The sequence below is a fragment of the Tenebrio molitor genome, chromosome 4 (genome assembly GCF_963966145.1).
Source record: "Tenebrio molitor chromosome 4, icTenMoli1.1, whole genome shotgun sequence".
Classification (NCBI taxonomy): Eukaryota; Metazoa; Arthropoda; class Insecta; order Coleoptera; family Tenebrionidae; genus Tenebrio; species Tenebrio molitor.
The window spans coordinates 28,232,765-28,251,139 of record NC_091049.1 but is presented as its reverse complement, the minus strand read 5'-3'; the positions used below and the strand labels follow the sequence as shown (position 1 = coordinate 28,251,139).

Here is an 18,375-nt window from a genome sequence, read left to right as displayed (position 1 = left end):
TGCGACTTCGTTTCGAAGGAATTTGATAAAATTTTGACAGTTGCTCGCGAAATGGAGATTACTGATGTGGTGGTGGATGGAGTTGTCGATAATGGCACCTTCTTGGGGATCCTACTAAACTTTCGTCCCAATTTTACCGCTGCTAGATTTTGTTCCATAAACAGATCCATCATTTTTAGTGTACTAAACTCTTTCACCACTTTCGTCTTGGTTATTGTTCAGCTAAGAATCAATTAAATTAGAGTTTCACTTTTGTCTTTGGTCTTTATCTTCATTTCTTCAACCTGTTTCGGCATCGAAGGAGCAAGTTTGCTCAAACACCAACGTCATTCTATAGAAAAAGTATTGGCTGCGTCTTGCTAACTGGGTAACATTTTGCCAACAAGAGCTTAAGAAATTCAAATGTGGTCATGTTTTCATTTTCATAAACATCACAGTTTCCATGTATAGATTCTTCCCTTTATCTTCCCATGTGTCTAGGTTGTCGCTTTGCCCGAAGCAATTCTTCAGGCACTTCTTGCCACTTCTTCCAACCAAACTGCTCCATCGTAAATTTGCATCTTACAATTAATATTCTTCCAACAATTGTTTCTTGTACGTCATTGGCGTAGCACATATTATCTTAAGTAAATAATGTGTTTTTTCGTTTTCGTTTACAAATCATGAATAAATAATTCCATCCGGTGCCACACGTAACTTGTTATTGCTACACAAAATTTATTACGTTCGATCGCGGTAACAATGGTGGTGAAGATATTGAACACTTTGTTCTCCATTGGCAATTTTTTGGCGCTGACGCCATCATCGCTCGAAAACCGACATCCCACTTTCCGCCAAAAACTCTATTTACTCCTTGCATTTTTATTCTACACGGTCGGCGCAATGTACTGTCTCTATCAACGAAAATTCCTTTACACTTTTCTTCCTATAATTTCGAAAATTTTGCGACTCTTGACTGACTTTACCTTGTCCGCCCACAACTGTTACGGTGTGGTACTGATGATCTTCAAGAGAAATCAATGGTTTGCGCTGACTGACAAGTTAAGACAAGTTGATGCATCTGACAGCGAGAGACACTATTACTGCGTGTTTGTCTTGGCGCACTTGGCCTACGCAGGATGTCTCACTATACTGAGTTACTCCTGGATCGAATCCTTTAAATCAAAATTCCTGCGGATGTTTGTTGTGGAATACTTTCAAATGTACTCGTTATTTTTCTATGCGGTCTTGGAACACACGGTTTTGAAAACGCTCTTGAAGAGGTATCGCCGCCAGAAGCAATTAATGCTGCGCAACAAAAAACAAATTCACAAACAAATCTTGAAAAAAATCAAATTCAATCTTCTGCTCCTCAAAGAAACTGTGAACGTTTTCAACGATATATTTGGATGGCAAATTCTCTTCAGCATAATGTACGTCGTATTGAGAAGCCTTCTGGTCTTCGCACTTTCATTGAACAACGGGAATCCAAAAATCGACAGCAACACAATATCCATCAATTTCATTGCCAACACTAGCACAATGTTGATATTTTGGGTAAATAACACTTAAGTTAAGAGTCACAATATAAACTAATTGTTCTAGATGGGATTCTTAGCTATTGCAATGATGTGCGACTTGGTATCAAAGGAGTTTGATAAAATTTTGATAGTTGCTTGCGAAATGGAAGTTACTGATGTGGTGGTGGATGGAGTTGTCGACAATGGCACCTTCTTATCGGCCATACTAAATTTTCGGCCCAGTTTTACTGCTGGTAGATTTTGTTCCATCAACAGATCTGTTATCTTTAGTGTACTAAACGCTTTCACCACTTTCCTGTTGGTTATTGTTCAGCTAAGCATCAATTAAATTTTCTTCAAAATATTATGTAGAAATCACTTTTCGCCGGGGACAATGGTTCAAGATTTTGCCGCGATCTGCGTCAATTCCCGGACCCGAACGATGCATTGCGTTTTCAATGGCATCGGACATTCGCTGAATATAACAAAAATTATCAAAACGAGAGTGGCAAACGATTACAACTTACAACTGTTTACTTTTTAACACTGAACGACTATCTTGCTTGCGCTATTTCTGATTTTGACGTCACATCTGACAGCATGGACACGCCCACAACGAACCACTCGTTACATACGACAGTGACACTGGTTCAATATTGGATAATCATTTCGTTATTTCGCTTTTTCAGAGGCTTTATTTCAATAGAAAATTATTGAATACTTATTTCTTGTAATTGATAAATAAATCGTGATAAATGCTTCAAATGACTTTACATTTGATTTGGTCGGTCCACCTATGGACACTTCTACTTCTAGGACTTGAACTACTTCTACTCCGCTCAGAAAAAATGCCACTTTAACCGTCTCTATGGAGATACACATAGGCGCGATTTTCAAAATTTTATGGTCATGGTTTTTCGTTGTTCAAATTATTTTCACTTTCATTAACATCACAATTTGCATCTACAGAACGCCTGAAGCAACTTTTTCAGTTACTTCTTGCCACTTCTTCCAACCAAACTACTTCATCGTAAATTTACGTTATGTTAAATTTAATATTTGTTATTCCAACAATTGTTGTCCTAGGAGAGATTATCTTCAGTAAGTAATGTGTTTTCCCGTTTCCGTTTACAAATCATGAATTAATAATTCCTTCCGATTTATGAAATCAGTGCCACACAACTCTATTAAGTTCGATTGCGGTAAAAATGGTGGTGAAAATACTGAACACTTTGTTCACAATTGGCAATTTTTTGGCTCTCACGCCATCATCGCTCGAAAATCGAACTCCTACTTTTCGCCAGAAATTCTATTTACTCATTGCATTTTTATTCTATGGCGTTGGTGCAATGTACTGTACCTATCAACGAAGAACCCTTTACAATTCGCTTTCTGCAATTGCGTTGATTTTACGACTCCTGACAGATTTCACCTTGTACGGCCACAACTATTACGGTGTAGTAATGTTGATGTTCTTCAAACGAAACCAATGGTTCGCCCTTGCAGACAAGTTAAGACAAGTTGATGCAGCAGATAGTGACAGACACTATTACTTCGTGTTTGTTTTGGCTCACTTGACGTATGCAGTATGTCTCATTGTACTTACCTACACCTGGATCGAAATGCTTCGTTTACAATTCCTGCGGATGTTTCTTGTGGAATACTTTCAAATGTACTCTTTATTCTTCTATCTGGTGTTGGGACACACGATGCTGATAGCGATCTTGAAAAGGTATCGACGCCAAAAACTCTTAATACAGCGCAGCAAAAAACGAATTCACAAACAAGTTTTGAAAAAAATCAAATGCAATCTTCTACTCCTCAAAGAAACTGTGAACGTCTTCAACGACATATTTGGCTGGCAAATTCTCTTAAGCATAATGTACATTGTATTGAGGAGCCTTCTGTTCTTCGAAATGTCATTGAACAACGGTAATTCAAATCTCAACAACAAGTCTGTGGCATTAACTAGCTATTTTATTGCCAACATCAGCCTGCTTTTATTATTTTGGGTAACACGCCGCAAATTGATTGCAATATTTACAAATGAATTATTCTAGATCGAATTCTTGGCTGTCGCTCTGAGGTGCGACTTCGTTTCGAAAGAATTTGATAAAATTGTGACAGTTGCTCGCGAAATGGAAGTTACTGATGTGGTGGTCGATGGAGTTGTCGACAAAGGTACCTTCTTATCGACCATACTAAACTTTCGTCCCAATTTTACCGCTGCTAGATTTTGTTCCATAAACAGATCCATTATCTTTAGTGTACTAAACTCTTTCACCACTTTCCTCTTGGTTATTGTTCAGCTTAGAATCAATTAAATTGGAGTTTCACTTTTGTCATTTGGTCATTATTAAATGTTACGTTAGCATAGTTTGTAACGAAGATAGTCATCAAAATTATGACGTTTTTGCATCACGTATCTTCATTTCTTCAACCTAGATCAACCTCGCAGGGACTAGTTTCCTAGTCGCGGTAATTTTATTTTATTGCAGCGAAAAGAGACGCCGACTACAAATTGATTTACCGTTCTAGAACACCAAAATTACTTAAGACCGTCGAGTTTATCGTTAGCAACGAGTAAACGCAACTTACCGTCTTATGTTTAATCATTTTTAAATATTAAATTTCAATTAAATATTAAACCGTCGTTTTGTTTTAAAAACACAAATCATTCGAATAGCCATCGGCTTGAGTATAGGTATCTTGTAATAATTAGTTCATACAATTCACACCAGATGTCTCACTGATAGATGGAATCGCCAGCAACGCTAGTAAAGTGTAAATATTTTTTTGATAAGTTTAATCTTACACAAAGTTGTTCAATGTTGTTATCACAAGGACACTCAACTGAAGTCCTAATTTGATATTCGAATAAACCGAATCATTGCATAGGTACCTAAATGACAAAGAATTTGCAGAGGAACGAAGAGATTTACGCTTGGACTGTTAAGAAATTACCAATTTACACCTTCCATTCCCTGAATACTGGAAATAGTGAGTACTCTAGGATGGAACCTTGAGCGAAACCAGTTTGAACGAAAAAATCTACATGAACAATTTGTTTGAATACTTTTTGATCACGCTGCACCTATGAGGAAAAATGATTTAGAATTTATTTTTTCTCTAATATTACAACGCAAAACGACATGAATTACTTTTTATCTCAATAAGTGATTGTGTGATTAACTGATTACAATAAAATCATTGATCGATATCAATTATATTGTTTTATTGTATATCTGTATTGTTATGTACTTGCTCTGAACACATTATGTTGGGAAGTCAGGTTGGCCGAGCGGTCTAAGGCGCCAGGTTTAAGCTCTGGTTCTCGAAAGAGAACGTGGGTTCGAACCCCACACCTGACAAACTTTTTTTCACTACTAGGGAGAGAAATTCTACTTCTGGGGTCGGTTGAGAGTCAATAATAACTCTCGAACCGACCCCAGAAGTTGAATTTCTCTTGAATGGTTGAAAATTTGAAACAATAAGAGAATGCCGCGACAAGAGAAATAACTTACACCAACTTTGCCATCGTTCATGGGGTTTACCTGGGTAACACAATCATTGGGATATACTTTTATGCGAAAATATTAAAAAGCGAAATGATCAAACAATATTCAGTCACATTTGTTTTGCACTACTCAACATTCCTCTACAACTACTTAATTTACATAGCTTTAAAACTCATGTTCGTCCGTTACAAAAAATTAAGTGAGGAGTTGTTTCAATTTTTCAACACTGCGCAACATAGACGAGTGAACTCTTTGTCAAATTTTCTAAATAGAAACAGATCTACTTTGGTTGATTTAAAAGAAACTAGTGATCTGATAAACGATGTTTTCGGTTGGCCCATTTTGTTAATAATTTTCTCCGCTTACCAACAGATTTTAGTCTACTTAGATGTTGTCGTCAATAATCCACAGAACCGGCCGTTAGACGTTGTTCTTCTCAATGTAACAACAATTCTAATTGTTTGGGTAAAGTTTTGAACGTCCAAAGCTACCTTTACTCTACTGTTGATTTGCAGGTCGGTAATGTCACAATATTATTGTTTTGTGATTCTGTTGTAAAAGAGCGTGAGAAAATTTTGACAGAGTCATACAGACTGCAAACAAGAGCAACAAGAGATGACCAAGAACAATTGTGGAAATTTATAGCTGTGATAAAAGACAACGTGCCCGAATTTAGTGCAGCCGGTTTCTTTTCGTTGAACAAATCGATGATACTCCAAATTTTGGATTCACTAATCACTATGTTAATTGTTATGATCCAACTTAGATAAAATTTTAGATTAGTCAAATTTCGATTGGAGATGGATCTAAGTTGGAATTTTATTTATTTTCAATACAAGTGAGCAAAGTGCATTTAATCAAGAGTAGGGAAGTTAGGCGTCTGAGCCGACGGCGAGGACCCTAACCGTACAAGTGATTAAATGTACACTTACTCATGCGTGTTGAATCTGATTTTTCCGATGATCATAAAAAAGAGTCGCGGAGTCGAAATTTCGGGCAACATTTTTTTGTCACTTTTTGAATTTTCAGTTAATTGCAGTGAGTGTAATTAAATCATCGGTTTCACCTGCTGCCTACCCCTTATTATGCCGCAAATCACTATTTTTTAATGTAAAAAAATCAAAATGACAAAAACATGACAAGAGTAAAAAATGAGGTTATAGATCATTGAAACAATAACTTCTACAAAATTAGCCCAACCAATTACCAGTTTCTTGTACGACACAATCTTAGCTGTAGATTTCATCCACAATTACTTTTTCCTTCTGTTTGCTGTTCTTCCACATCGTGCTCTTTCCTTGTATTAATTTTTTTTTATTATTGTCATAACGATTTTCACTTTTGTTTGTTTTGTTGTTTCCATTTATAAAACATAAATAATTCAATCGTGTTCATGATTTCAGTTCCACACGAAACTAGTTCTTGTCAGTTAAGGTAGAAATGGTGGTGAAGATATTGAACACTTTGTTCACACACGGCAAATTCTTCGCCTTGACCCCATCCTCGCTCGAAAATCGGAAACCCAGTCTCCTTCAGAAACTGCACTTACTCCTTGCAATTTTGTTCTACGGGATCGGCGTAATCTACAGTCTACATTGCCGAAAGCCCTTTTACAGTTCGCTCTCCTCAGTCACGCTGCTCTTAAGACTCCTGACCGATATTATCTTGTACGCCCACATCTACCACAGCCTGGTAGCTGTGATGCTGCTCAAGAGAACTCAATGGTTCGCGCTTGCGGACAAGCTGAAACAAGTTGATGGAACAGATCGTGACAAACACTCTTACGTCGTGTTTGTTTTTTCGCAATTGGCATACGCAGCATGTGCCATCTTAATTAGTTACACCTGGTTAGAAGCCGATACTCTAGAGGTCCTGCAGATGTTCCTGGTGGAGACCTTGGAAACGTACACTTTATTCTTCTATCTACCGCTGGAATATATTGTCCTGTTGGCGATTTTGATGAAGTATCGCCGCCAGAAACTTCTGTTGCGCAAAAACAAACATTTGGATAAAGTCAAATGCAATCTTCTAGTCCTCAAAGAAGCGGTTGACGTATTCAATGATATCTTTGGATGGAAAATTCTCTTTAACATATCATACCTCGTGGTTAGAAGTCTTACATTCTTTACCCTTCTCTTCAACAGCACTCTTTTAAAGTTTAGTTACAAGGGAATAGCAAGTCTCAAGAATTTCGCAGCCAACATCAGCATGCTGTCATTATTTTGGGTAACAATAATTAAACACTGTGAAATCACATTTGAAAATACCTAAATTGTTCCAGATCGGATTTATTGGTGGCGCTGTCGTGTGTGACTTCGTTCTGAACGAATTTGACAAGATCTTGACAGTCGCTTGCGAAATAGGAATTTCTGACGAAGTTTTCCACCGCACCTTCTTGTCGTCCGTATCAAATTATCGCCCCAATTTCACCGCTGCTAGATTTTTTCCCATAAACAGATCGATGATCTTTTCCGTTCTAAATTCTTTCACCACTTTTCTGCTTGTTATTGTGCAGCTCAGAGTCAACTAAACTACTATTTTTTGGTTGTTATTAACAAAACAAAACTACACTAACATATTTGACACCAAATAATCTAAACCTGTTGGTCTTCATTATTGAGCATCGCTGCAACAATTTCTTTGAAGTTAAATCACGCTACAATTAGTGCTGAATTGAAATTGCTTATACAAACCCTATCCAAATAGTTTTTTTCCTAATTCTTAGATGATTCTTATCCTTCGCACATCACAATCTCAACTTTACATTCCCTCCCTGGCTCCTTCGTTGCTTCTTCTTTTCATTTGCAAATCTCTCATTGTTATTGTTCCTTTCTTGCGTCCTCCTACCCAAAGACACTTTTATTTTCACAATCTCAACCGCACATTTCACAATAATCTGCTGCTCTAATTACGATTACAATGTTTCCATTACTTCTTCAATAATGTATTGTCTCGTTTCCGTTTACAAACCATGAATAAATTATTCAATCCTGTTTATGAAATCAATGCCACAGTCCAATCGTTGTATACATTCCGCTCGACCAAAGTAAAAATGGCGGTGAAGATACTGAGCACAGTCTTCACAGTCGGAAAATTCTTGGCTTTGACGCCGTCGTCGCTCGAAAATCGAAATCCCACCGTCTTTCAAAAACTATATTTGCTCTTGATGATTCTGTTCTACGCAATTGGCGTGGTCTACAGTCTTCACGCACGAAAAACGTTTTACTCTTCGCTTTCTACAATCTCGTTCATCTTGCGCCTCATGAACGACATGACCTTGTACGCGCACAGCTGTTACAGCGTGGCGGTGATGATGTTGTTTAAGAGAACGCAATGGTTCGCTTTGACCGACAAGCTAAAACAACTTGATGCAGCAGGCAGCGACAGACACTGTCACTTGGTGTTTTTCTTGACGCACTTGGCGTACATCGCGTCTCTCGCTCTTCTTACGTACACCTGGATGGACTCTATTAGCGTCGAATTCGTAAAAATGTTCTTGGTGGAGTACCTCCAGATGTACTCTTTGTTCTTCTACATGCTGTTTGGATATGTGGTCTTGACGACGCTCTTCAAGAAGTACCGCCGGCAGAAGCTTCAACTCCGCAACAAGAAACAAATGCACAAACAACAGTTGAAAAAAGTGAGATGCAATCTTCTGCTCCTCAGAGAAATCGTGAATGTTTTCAACGAGATCTTTGGATGGGAAATTCTCCTAAGCATGATGTTTATCGTATTGCGAAGTCTTCTGTTGTTGACAGTTTCATTTCAAAGTAGTCTTCCGAATTTCAAGGAAGAGACAACAGGAACATCTATCAATTTCGTTGCCAATATCAACATGCTCTTGTTGTTTTGGGTAATGACAGAACAATGTGGTAATGTCGTTTACAACTTTCGTTCCAGATCGGATTCTTTGGTATCGCCGTGATGTGCGACTTCGTCTCGAAGGAGTTTGACAAAATTTTGACAGTTGCTTGCGAAATGGAAACTTCTGAGGTGGTGGTGGATGGAGTTTTCGACAACGGCACCTTCTTGTCCTCCGTATTAAATTATCGACCCAATTTCACCGCTGCCAGATTTTGCTCCATAAACAGATCAATTATCTTCAGTGTGCTCAACTCTTTCACCACTTTCCTCTTGGTAATTGTCCAACTTAGACTCAACTAAACAAGAAACTCCTCTTTCGTTTGCTACACTAGCACTTGTGAAGTAGATAATTATTTGCACCAACTACGTTTTCTGAATTCCAGCTGGAAACCCTTAATTAAATAGTTTTTCTCTCCTTTACCATAATAACCTAAATATTTACCTTCCCAAGTCAGCACACTGTCAATTATTATTTCTTTCACTTGCTTGATACAATTATTGTGAACCTGACGTTCTTACAAAACGTGCCATTAACATTAAACAATTTATACATTGACGTCCTTAATTTTTGACAAGGTAGAAATAAAGTATAACACATCTGTCAATCACGCAATAATAAATCCAGAATAAAGTGGAAATAATCCAGTTCACCTTATTTGAATTTATATAATTTCCCACAATTCGACGAACCTATAAATCACAGAAAAATTATAGTTTCAAGATTGATCGATACTAAATGTGTCGCATTGCTTTGACCGCAAGACGCCAATCTACAATTGACAATGAACAGAAAGCTTCACAATTTGCTTTTCCTTCAATTGCTACGCATCAGCAGTTACACAAACGTTGACAAGTGCCTGGATGAGTTAAATGAAGGGGAGAGCAACTCAGTACGGGTGGTACTGTTGCAAACAGAGCAGCACCGAATCGAAACGAGAGACTTCGCAGAGATCCTAATCAATCGCGTGCAAAGACACAGGAAACTACAAGTCGAGCAGAAATTTCTCAACGACAGCGCCACCAAGTGGACCGGACTTGGCTCCGTCAGAACACACCTGGTCGTAGCCTGGAACGAGCAAGCGCTGAACCGCTTCCTGGATGTCAACTATGAGATCGTGGTACCGAAAGCGCGACACTTCTACAAGATTTTCTTCGTCGAGGACGTACCAATATCGCGGAGAACTTTCGTCAGGTTCTGGCAAGATTTCGGCGTCTTGGACGTGTGTTTTTGCGAACGCGGTACCCACTACGTCTTCTGGCCTTTAATTGGCAACGCCGACGGTACTTGGGGGTCGTTGACCACCCACGATTCTCCAGACAGGGAGAATTTCAACGGTTTCCCGTTGAAAATCTGCATGTTCAGTCGGCCACCAACGGCGACCATCGAAATCCCGAAACTTCTCAAATTCAACCCCATCTATGCCAATCTGCCGCCTGACGCGGTCGTGGGTCTGGATGGTCTCATTATACGAACCATGGCCGAAGATCTCAATTTCCGGATCGATATGGTGGGCGGTTTGGGTCCCGAGAATTTCGGTTGGGTCATCGGGAACGGTACCATCACAGGAACTTTGGGTACTGTCGCCAACCGCCAAGCCCACATCAGTACCAACGGGAGGTTCGTAATGAACTACGGCACCAGAGAGGTCGAGTTCACCGTACCGTACGATACGGACGCGATGTGTGCTATCGTACCCAAATCGAAGCGAGTACCGCAGTGGGTGATGATCTTCACATGTTTCGACACCCTCACTTGGTGCGCCATCTATGTTGTCTTTGCCGTTTGCACCGTTCTCTGGTACTTCAGTGAACCAAGAAAAGAGTGGATGGTGGTCGCGTGGGAAATGTACTGCATCTTTCGCGGGATCCCTGTCAAGATGGTACCAACGATAGGTCAGATGTTTTTCTTGTTTTGGTGTATGGTTTTTAGCGTCATCATTCTGAGCTTGATTCAAGGTTCGTTCTTCAAAGCTTTCACCACACCGACTTACTTCAAAGAAATCGACACGTTGGAAGAACTGGATGCGACAAACTATCCCATCGCCAGCAACTTCTACAGGTTTGACAGCGACGGGTCCGAATTGATGGCTCGTTTAAAAAAGAAGAGGGTCAAGTCGCAGCCGCAGCTCTTCGACGCCACTGCTTATTCTCGAAACCTGGCAAAAGTAGAGAGAAAACGCGACTTGGAGTCTTATGTCAAAACTCACTACTTGGACGAAGATGGTACTCCACTTCTTCACATTGTCAACGAGTGTTTCACCTCCTATTTTATATCGTACATAGTGCCCAGAGGGTCCGCTTTGTTGCACATTTTTGACAGAGTCATCCTCAAGTTTGTCGAGAGTGGGCTGACTACGAAGTGGTACCGAGACATCGAAGACAGCATGCTCTTGGAGAGATTGATCAAGCTTAACAAAAACAAAACGTTGTGGGCCCCGTTTAGTCTTCGTGACCTTCAAGGTGCCTTCTCCGTGTGGATAATAATGTCGTTGTTCACCATGCTGGTGTTTTTTTGCGAGGTACTGCTTCGAAGCAAATGTCTGTCTGCTTTCTCCTGTGCAAACAAATGAAATAAAAACGTGACAGTTCTCTCGTTGGTATTTTTCAGCCTGCATTAACAAAATTAAAAATATAGATTGCCAGGTCGTAGTCTAGATCAACAATTACGACAAATGCGTCCACCAAACAATTTAATCATTCTAGCTGCGCTCGATACCAGTCGTTAAGATGTGTTTCCGGTTACTGCAAATGACGTTTAGCATTGGCAAGATTTTTGCCGTTACACCGTCATCTGTGGACACTCCACTCATCAGTTCAAATCAGAAGATCAGAGCGATTGTTGTTTTAACGACACTTTTATCTATATCTGTCGCCACGTTACTGTACAAAAATTTTTACTTCCATTTCATTCACATCAAAAGAGTGATATGCGTTTCGAGCGATGTCATCAAGCAAATGTTCTATTTTTTGATAGTGACAGACGTAAATTTCTTTAAACGGGATCAGTGGACGAAGCTTTTGAAAAACTTAAAAATCACCAAACCTGACAGTTGCAACTGCAAAAGACCCAAAGACTACATCATTTTGATATTCGCGCATGTTGCTTTCTTGGCAGCAATCTGCTATACCATCGTCTTATGGATGGAGGTCTTTGGCAAAACGTATTTCTTCGAATACGGCGTAGATCATTTCAGAAACTACATCCAATACATCTATCACTTCCTCATCTGTGTGATCGTCAAAATGTTACTGGCGAGATACCACTCCTTGTCAAAGAAACTGGAGCTTTTAAAGTATCAAAACGACTGTCAGCAAGTTCTCTTCTCTTTGCGAAAGCTCTACTTTGACGTGTACACCTTGAGGGAAACCGTTGACATCTTCAACGATATCTTCACTTGGCCCATTACGTTGCTCATCTCGGACACAACTTTGCAATTAATTAACTACTTGGATTACATCTTCATGACGAACTTTAGATACCCTCAAGAGCAAATAGCAAAAATTATTACATCAGACATAGCGATCATCTTAGTGACATTTGTGAGTTATTTTCGTTGTCAAAACGTGCACATTTGTTGATTGTTTTTCAGGTTCCCGTCGTCTGTCTTATTGCATTGTGCGATTTGGTGTTAAAAGAGGCCGGGAAGATACTCAGATCGTCGTATCAGTTGAGATGGAATTTGCCAAATTTGAAATCGAGAGAGAAGAAAGAATTGTACGCTTTTTCCAACTTCATTTTGGAAAACTATCCCGTGTTTTCCGCAGCTAGATTTACGCACATTGACAGATCCACTATTCCCAGTATCTTGATTACTGTCACTTCGTTTTTTATTGTATTGATGCAGTTTCACTCCAAGTAAAGAATATTGAAAAAAAAAATTGAAATTCACTCTGTCACCCACAAATCGCCTCCTGTATAATAAGAATCACAAGAATCTCTGGTCTGTGTAGTAATTTGTAGACAATATTGACTTGTTGGGAGTTCCACAATGACCAACTCTACACCCTCTTTTTTCAAATTATCTCGAGCCACTCAACGTGAAGATAATTCACAAATCGTGTAAAGCGAATAAGACATTGCAGATTGAATGAAGAACGAATAATGAAGAATGAAGAATGAAGAATGAAGAATGAAGAATGAAGAATGAAGAATGAAGAATGAAGAACGAAGAACGAAGAATGAAGAATGAAGAATGAAGAATGAAGAATGAAGAATGAAGAATGAAGAATGAAGAATGAAGAATGAAGAATGAAGAATGAAGAATGAAGAATGAAGAATGAAGAATGAAGAATGAAGAATGAAGAATGAAGAATGAAGAATGAAGAATGAAGAATGAAGAATGAAGAATGAAGAATGAAGAATGAAGAATGAAGAATGAATGAAGAATGAAGAATGAAGAATGAAGAATGAAGAATGAAGAATGAAGAATGAAGAATGAAGAATGAAGAATGAAGAATGAAGAATGAAGAATGAAGAATGAAGAATGAAGGATGAAGGATGAAGAATGAAGAATGAAGAATGAAGAATGAAGAATGAAGAATGAAGAATGAAGAATGAAGAATGAAGAATGAAGAATGAAGAATGAAGAATGAAGAATGAAGAAATAAGAATGAAGAAATGAAGAAATGAAGAAATGGGGAAATGAAGAAATGAAGAAATGAAGAAATGGAGAAATGGAGAAATGGAGAAATGGAGAAATGGAGAAATGGAGAAATGGAGAAATGGAGAAATGGAGAAATGAAGAAATGAAGAAATGAAGAAATGGAGAAATGAAGAAATGAAGAAATGGAGAAATGAAGAAATGAAGAAATGAAGAAATGAAGAAATGAAGAAATGGAGAAATGGAGAAATGGAGAATGAAAATGAAGAATGAAGGATAAAAGATGAAGGATGATGAATGAAGAAGAATATAATAATAAGTGATAATGTAATTTCAGATATTGTTGAGCCAAATATACCTGACACTATAGCAAATATAAAACAAAAGTCTTTACATGGGAGATATTTTAAAGAGCTAGAACAGCCAGAAATTAATATTGAAGCTTCTCATGCATGGCTTAAAAAATCAAATATTCATCCTGAGACTGAGGGTTTTATATTTGCAATACAAGATCGTGTTATAAATACAAGAAATTATAAAAAACACATATGCGCTTTACAATCGATCATCGATAAATGTAGGATTTGCGGAACTGAAGGGGAAACCATTGAACACATCATTTCTTCTTGCACCGTTTTGGCTCAAAGCAAATATAAAAAACGTCATGATATATTCGCAAAAATTATACACATGAATTTAGCAGTTAAATTCAATTTATTCAAGGATACACAACCACATTACATTTATAAACCAGAAAGTTGTTTAGAAAATGACAATTACAAATTATATTTTGATCGCACAGTTTTAACTGACATTCACATTCAGCATAACAGACCAGACATTATTATTTTAAATAAACAACAAAAGCAAGCATATCTTTTAGATATAGCTGTTCCAAATTCACACAATATAACACAAACATATAATACAAAAATTAATAAATATTTAGAACTATCCGTTGCTATGAGAAATCTTTGGTGTTTAGAAAAAATTTCGATTTTACCATTTATAATTTCAGCAACAGGAATAGTACCGCAATCTCTTTTTAAAAATTTAAAAATTTTGGACTTAGAGAACACATTGGTGGTTGAAATTCAAAAAGGTATATTATTATACTCATGTCACATCGTGAGGAAATTCCTTAACATTGACACAGAACATAAAACACAAAAAAGTCAAAATGTGGAGGCGAGACGCCGGTAATTATGTTGATAAGCACTGCACTATTACTTGATAGTATTATCCGTAATAGTGTATGTACTCCGGCAAAATTGCCGTGCCGCCGGGTGGAGGTGGGATACGAAAAATTTTAAAAAAGCATTATTAAAATTACCCATTTGTAAAGAGAAATATTTAAATTTGAAATATCATTTTTAATTCGTATTGGAACGTAATCGTTCGCCTGTGGTATTTTTCTAGGCATAAATGTATATATTATGAATTAATGCAAAGACATTAGAACAAATAATTCTTTTTGTGTACGCTTTTATTAACTGGTCTCTTGAATGTTTAATGCATTCGCTTAATATACCTTTTTGATTATATTCTGAACATCATTATGTTATTTTATTAACATTAGATTCTTGGTAGTAATGCTAAATGAAATTTAGACCATTTGGTGTTCACAACTATTACATTTTAGTGATTCCTTTACACCAAATACTCTTCATTATTTATTATCATCTGTCGAACCGCGAGTTAGTTTGACTTTAGTATTGTATCTGTATTCGATTAGGAGTGAAAGGACATAGTCAAAGGTGTGAAGAAATCAAAAAATATTAAGGTGGAGCTAAATCATTATTTTATTCGTTGTTTCAGGTAAGTGATATATTTTAGTACTAGATTTGCTGTTTTAGTTAATAACTAGAACATAAAATAGAAAAATAGGGACTAGAACAATTTGATATCGTTTTTTGCAAAATTTTGAAAATTTACCATCCAAAACGATTAAATTCTCCATTCTTGAAACTGCACTATTTTATACACTTGTTTGATAAATTACTGTTTCGTACCACCATTGCAGAACAATTTTATTTATGTGATTTCTTTGTCTATTTTAGTGTTGATCAATGGACAGAGAATGATCAGCTATTTTGAAATTAAACCCATAGAAGGTAAGTATCAAAAATTTCAAGCAACTTTAGGATATTGAGAATTTACTATCGAAGAGACAGAAATGAAAATTAATAGAATAGCAACAATTCTAATCTGCTTTTTAGAGAATTTCTTCTACTGGGTACACTTCTTGGCGATAAAACTCTTCAACAACAAACACTACCGACGCATCCGCTTATTTGTGCTCATCCTCCACTCTTCTGTAGTCTGCGCACATATCTACTTCTGCATAACAGTCTTCGACACAGCCTTCTTATTCCAATACATTGTCGGTAGTTTCGGCCTCGTCGCGGTAAGTGCACTTTTTCTTCCCATCATTTTATTGCACCATCTCTTCCAGTCGGTTTTCTTCAACGCGTCTTTCTTTGTGACCGAAAAAACATTCACCAATCTCGAAAATACGATTTATTCCTATTTTTGGTCACCCTCCAGCACCACCAAAGAAGTACAAGAATGCATAACGAGGGACTGCAAATACGTAACGTTCGCGGTGATCCTCAACACCTTCCTGGGTATCTTCGCTGGTATCGTGCTTGTCCCCGTCGGTGAAGCACTAAATCATCAGTTTGCGATATTCTTCTTTCGAAAGTATCTGCCACAGGTGCATTACCTTCTCGACGTGATCTTTTTATTGTCGTTCGTTGTCGCTGGGCACGTCGTGGTCAACTGGGCAAATGTTATCGCGTACTACTCGTACCTCGCTACTGGTCAGGTGTACTTGAGCATAGAGATGGTCAAGCACTGGTCGGCCGGGTACGAGGATCAAGATGACGTCTCGCTCTTCTACTCTATGGAGTACCAACGGGTCGTGAAAGAGAGGATAAGAAGTTCTATTATCAGACACATCGAACTTCTAAGGTGAAGTTGTTTTGAACCTCTCTGAAATGTGAAGATATTTTTGAAGGTGTTCGCAGGTTGTTTCGAATTGTTTCTGGAGCGGCCAGGCAACTTCTACCATTGCTGACTCTTGGAGGGATTTCTATGTGTCTCAGTGCAATCAGTTTTTTCTATTTTGTAAGCATTCTATTTGATGCCATGATAACATGATCACAGTTTCTTCATTACAGGAGATATTTGACCTCCTCTACTGGCGCTATTTCCAATATTTTGTTTGGGCCATTTCTTCACTCATCACAGGCACGTTAATTATACACTCTGGACAAGAACTAGAAGATCAGGTATGTTTGCTTTTTATTTTCTCTTTCAGTGCAATCACGTCTAATTTCAGACTGGGACCTTATTCCCTATGCTAAATGAGGTTCGTTGGATAACTTTCAACGAAAGCAACAAGCGATGTATTCTTCTTATGCTAACAATAGCCCAAACACCGGTTAGACTACAATTCAGCGATAGTCTGTCTGTCAATTATGAGCTAGGCATATCGGTAAGTAGTTAAATGATTAGTGAAATATTTATTATCGAATTATTTTTTCTTGCAGATAGTAAGAAATGTCTATTCGTTCGGCGCCATTTTGGCAAGAGAAACAGATTTTAGTATCTAAAGGCACGTTTATGTCTGAAAATTGTTAGGATTCACTAAATTTTAAAATGCTTCACAAACAAAGCTTTATCAAGAAGGTAGCTTCATTTTTAAAACTAGATTTGTATTGGCAAAATCAATGTGTCAAGTATTTTGAAAACATGATATGTGGTTCTAAAACACGTGGTACCGAGACCTCATAATGTCATGTTTTACTGCACCTAATAGGATTGTTCTTTCTCTGGTTTGCGCCTTCAAATAATGTCAATAAAAATGTGAAAGTTTTCCAATTTTGATTTTTTAACCTGTATTATGTGACTGCTTAGTAAATCGCGGTGGTGGAAAAAATTAGAACAGATTATTAGGAACGACAAATGTTTCAACAAATATTCTAATTTACAAGCTTTATTGCCAGCAAATTTTGCCCTGAAATGTCAAAGAAACGTCAATTTTAAAGCAATAGTGTGCTGTTGTTAACCCAAAAAACAACTTTTCAATTTTAGCACAGTTTATGGGCGTTTCGATAAAAATCATTAATTATTATTAAAAATTAATTAATTAATAATTGATTTTCGAGAGATAGGCAACCAATAAAACGACTGTGTATAGCAAGTATACGTATGTGTATAGTTTGGGTATTTTTTTTACTCTAAATGTATTAAATTGTCATATTTGCAGCGCAACAAGACAAAGAAGGGGTCCTAAAATGCTACCCTGTGGGACATTTCTGTTAATTACCTTAAAATTAGATTGACTCTCTCGAATAATTGTCTAATTTCTATTCATAATTAAGAATTCATTTGTGTACCCTTGTTTTCCGTTTTGCTTTGTAACATATTCGTAATTTTTAACAGAACCTATAAATATAATAGAGGATAACTTTTGTGCGTTTTCAGTGATCTAAATTTCACAAAATGATAATTCTATCTAAGTAGTTAACTTGATTAGCCTTTTAGCCAGTGACATTTTTCGTTTGAAATTCGTCAAAATAATCATGAAAGTGATAATTTGTACTTATTCGATACTGCGTGTTTTGCAAATTTATTTCTTCTTTTCATCGCCGAGCCTGACCAAATTAATGAATTGTGGGGGAGCTTTCTTTCAATTGTCTAAATCGACAACTTGTAGATTTTAGTTGCCACCAGCTTTCTTCTGATCAAGAACGATATCATGAATGTGATCGACTCGTGGCGTCTCGATTCCACTAATGACAAAACCAAAAATGAAATTGCACAATTGTCAAATTGGGCGAACAGATTTTCTGCCACCAACACATCCATATTTCTACTATGTGCAGT

The 18,375-nt window shown here is 37.4% G+C and overlaps 3 protein-coding genes and 1 non-coding gene across 4 annotated transcripts; all 4 read left to right on the top strand.

Moving 5' to 3' along the window:
- Window positions 1–4,786: 4,786 nt before the first annotated feature.
- Window positions 4,787–4,870, top strand: TRNAL-UAA (transfer RNA leucine (anticodon UAA)). Its single transcript has one exon. It is a non-coding gene; the product is annotated as a tRNA-Leu (tRNA).
- A 1,540-nt stretch (window positions 4,871–6,410) lies between these two features.
- Window positions 6,411–7,547, top strand: LOC138129449 (uncharacterized). Its single transcript, XM_069045746.1, has 2 exons — window positions 6,411–7,243; window positions 7,299–7,547. The coding sequence occupies exons 1-2, from the start codon at window positions 6,458–6,460 to the stop codon at window positions 7,545–7,547; spliced, it is 1,035 nt and encodes a 344-aa protein (XP_068901847.1). The 5' UTR covers window positions 6,411–6,457.
- A 522-nt stretch (window positions 7,548–8,069) lies between these two features.
- Window positions 8,070–9,181, top strand: LOC138129448 (uncharacterized). Its single transcript, XM_069045745.1, has 2 exons — window positions 8,070–8,870; window positions 8,918–9,181. Exons 1-2 carry the CDS (start codon window positions 8,070–8,072, stop codon window positions 9,179–9,181), a joined length of 1,065 nt encoding a protein of 354 aa, XP_068901846.1.
- Window positions 8,649–12,879, top strand: LOC138129644 (ionotropic receptor 21a-like). Its single transcript, XM_069045931.1, has 3 exons — window positions 8,649–8,870; window positions 8,918–12,421; window positions 12,472–12,879. Exon 2 carries the CDS (start codon window positions 9,664–9,666, stop codon window positions 11,449–11,451), a length of 1,788 nt encoding a protein of 595 aa, XP_068902032.1. The 5' UTR covers window positions 8,649–8,870; window positions 8,918–9,663; the 3' UTR covers window positions 11,452–12,421; window positions 12,472–12,879.
- The last annotated feature ends 5,496 nt before the right edge of the window (window positions 12,880–18,375 follow it).

Excerpts from the sequence above, each read along its gene's own strand:
- LOC138129448 (XM_069045745.1), top strand. The coding sequence starts at position 8,070 with ATGGCGGTGAAGATACTGAGCACAGTCTTCACAGTCGGAAAATTCTTG. Across the intron at positions 8,871-8,917 it reads ACATGCTCTTGTTGTTTTGG|ATCGGATTCTTTGGTATCGC; the intron begins GTAATGACAGAA and ends CTTTCGTTCCAG.
- LOC138129644 (XM_069045931.1), top strand. The coding sequence starts at position 9,664 with ATGAACAGAAAGCTTCACAATTTGCTTTTCCTTCAATTGCTACGCATC.
- LOC138129449 (XM_069045746.1), top strand. The coding sequence starts at position 6,458 with ATGGTGGTGAAGATATTGAACACTTTGTTCACACACGGCAAATTCTTC. Across the intron at positions 7,244-7,298 it reads GCATGCTGTCATTATTTTGG|ATCGGATTTATTGGTGGCGC; the intron begins GTAACAATAATT and ends AAATTGTTCCAG.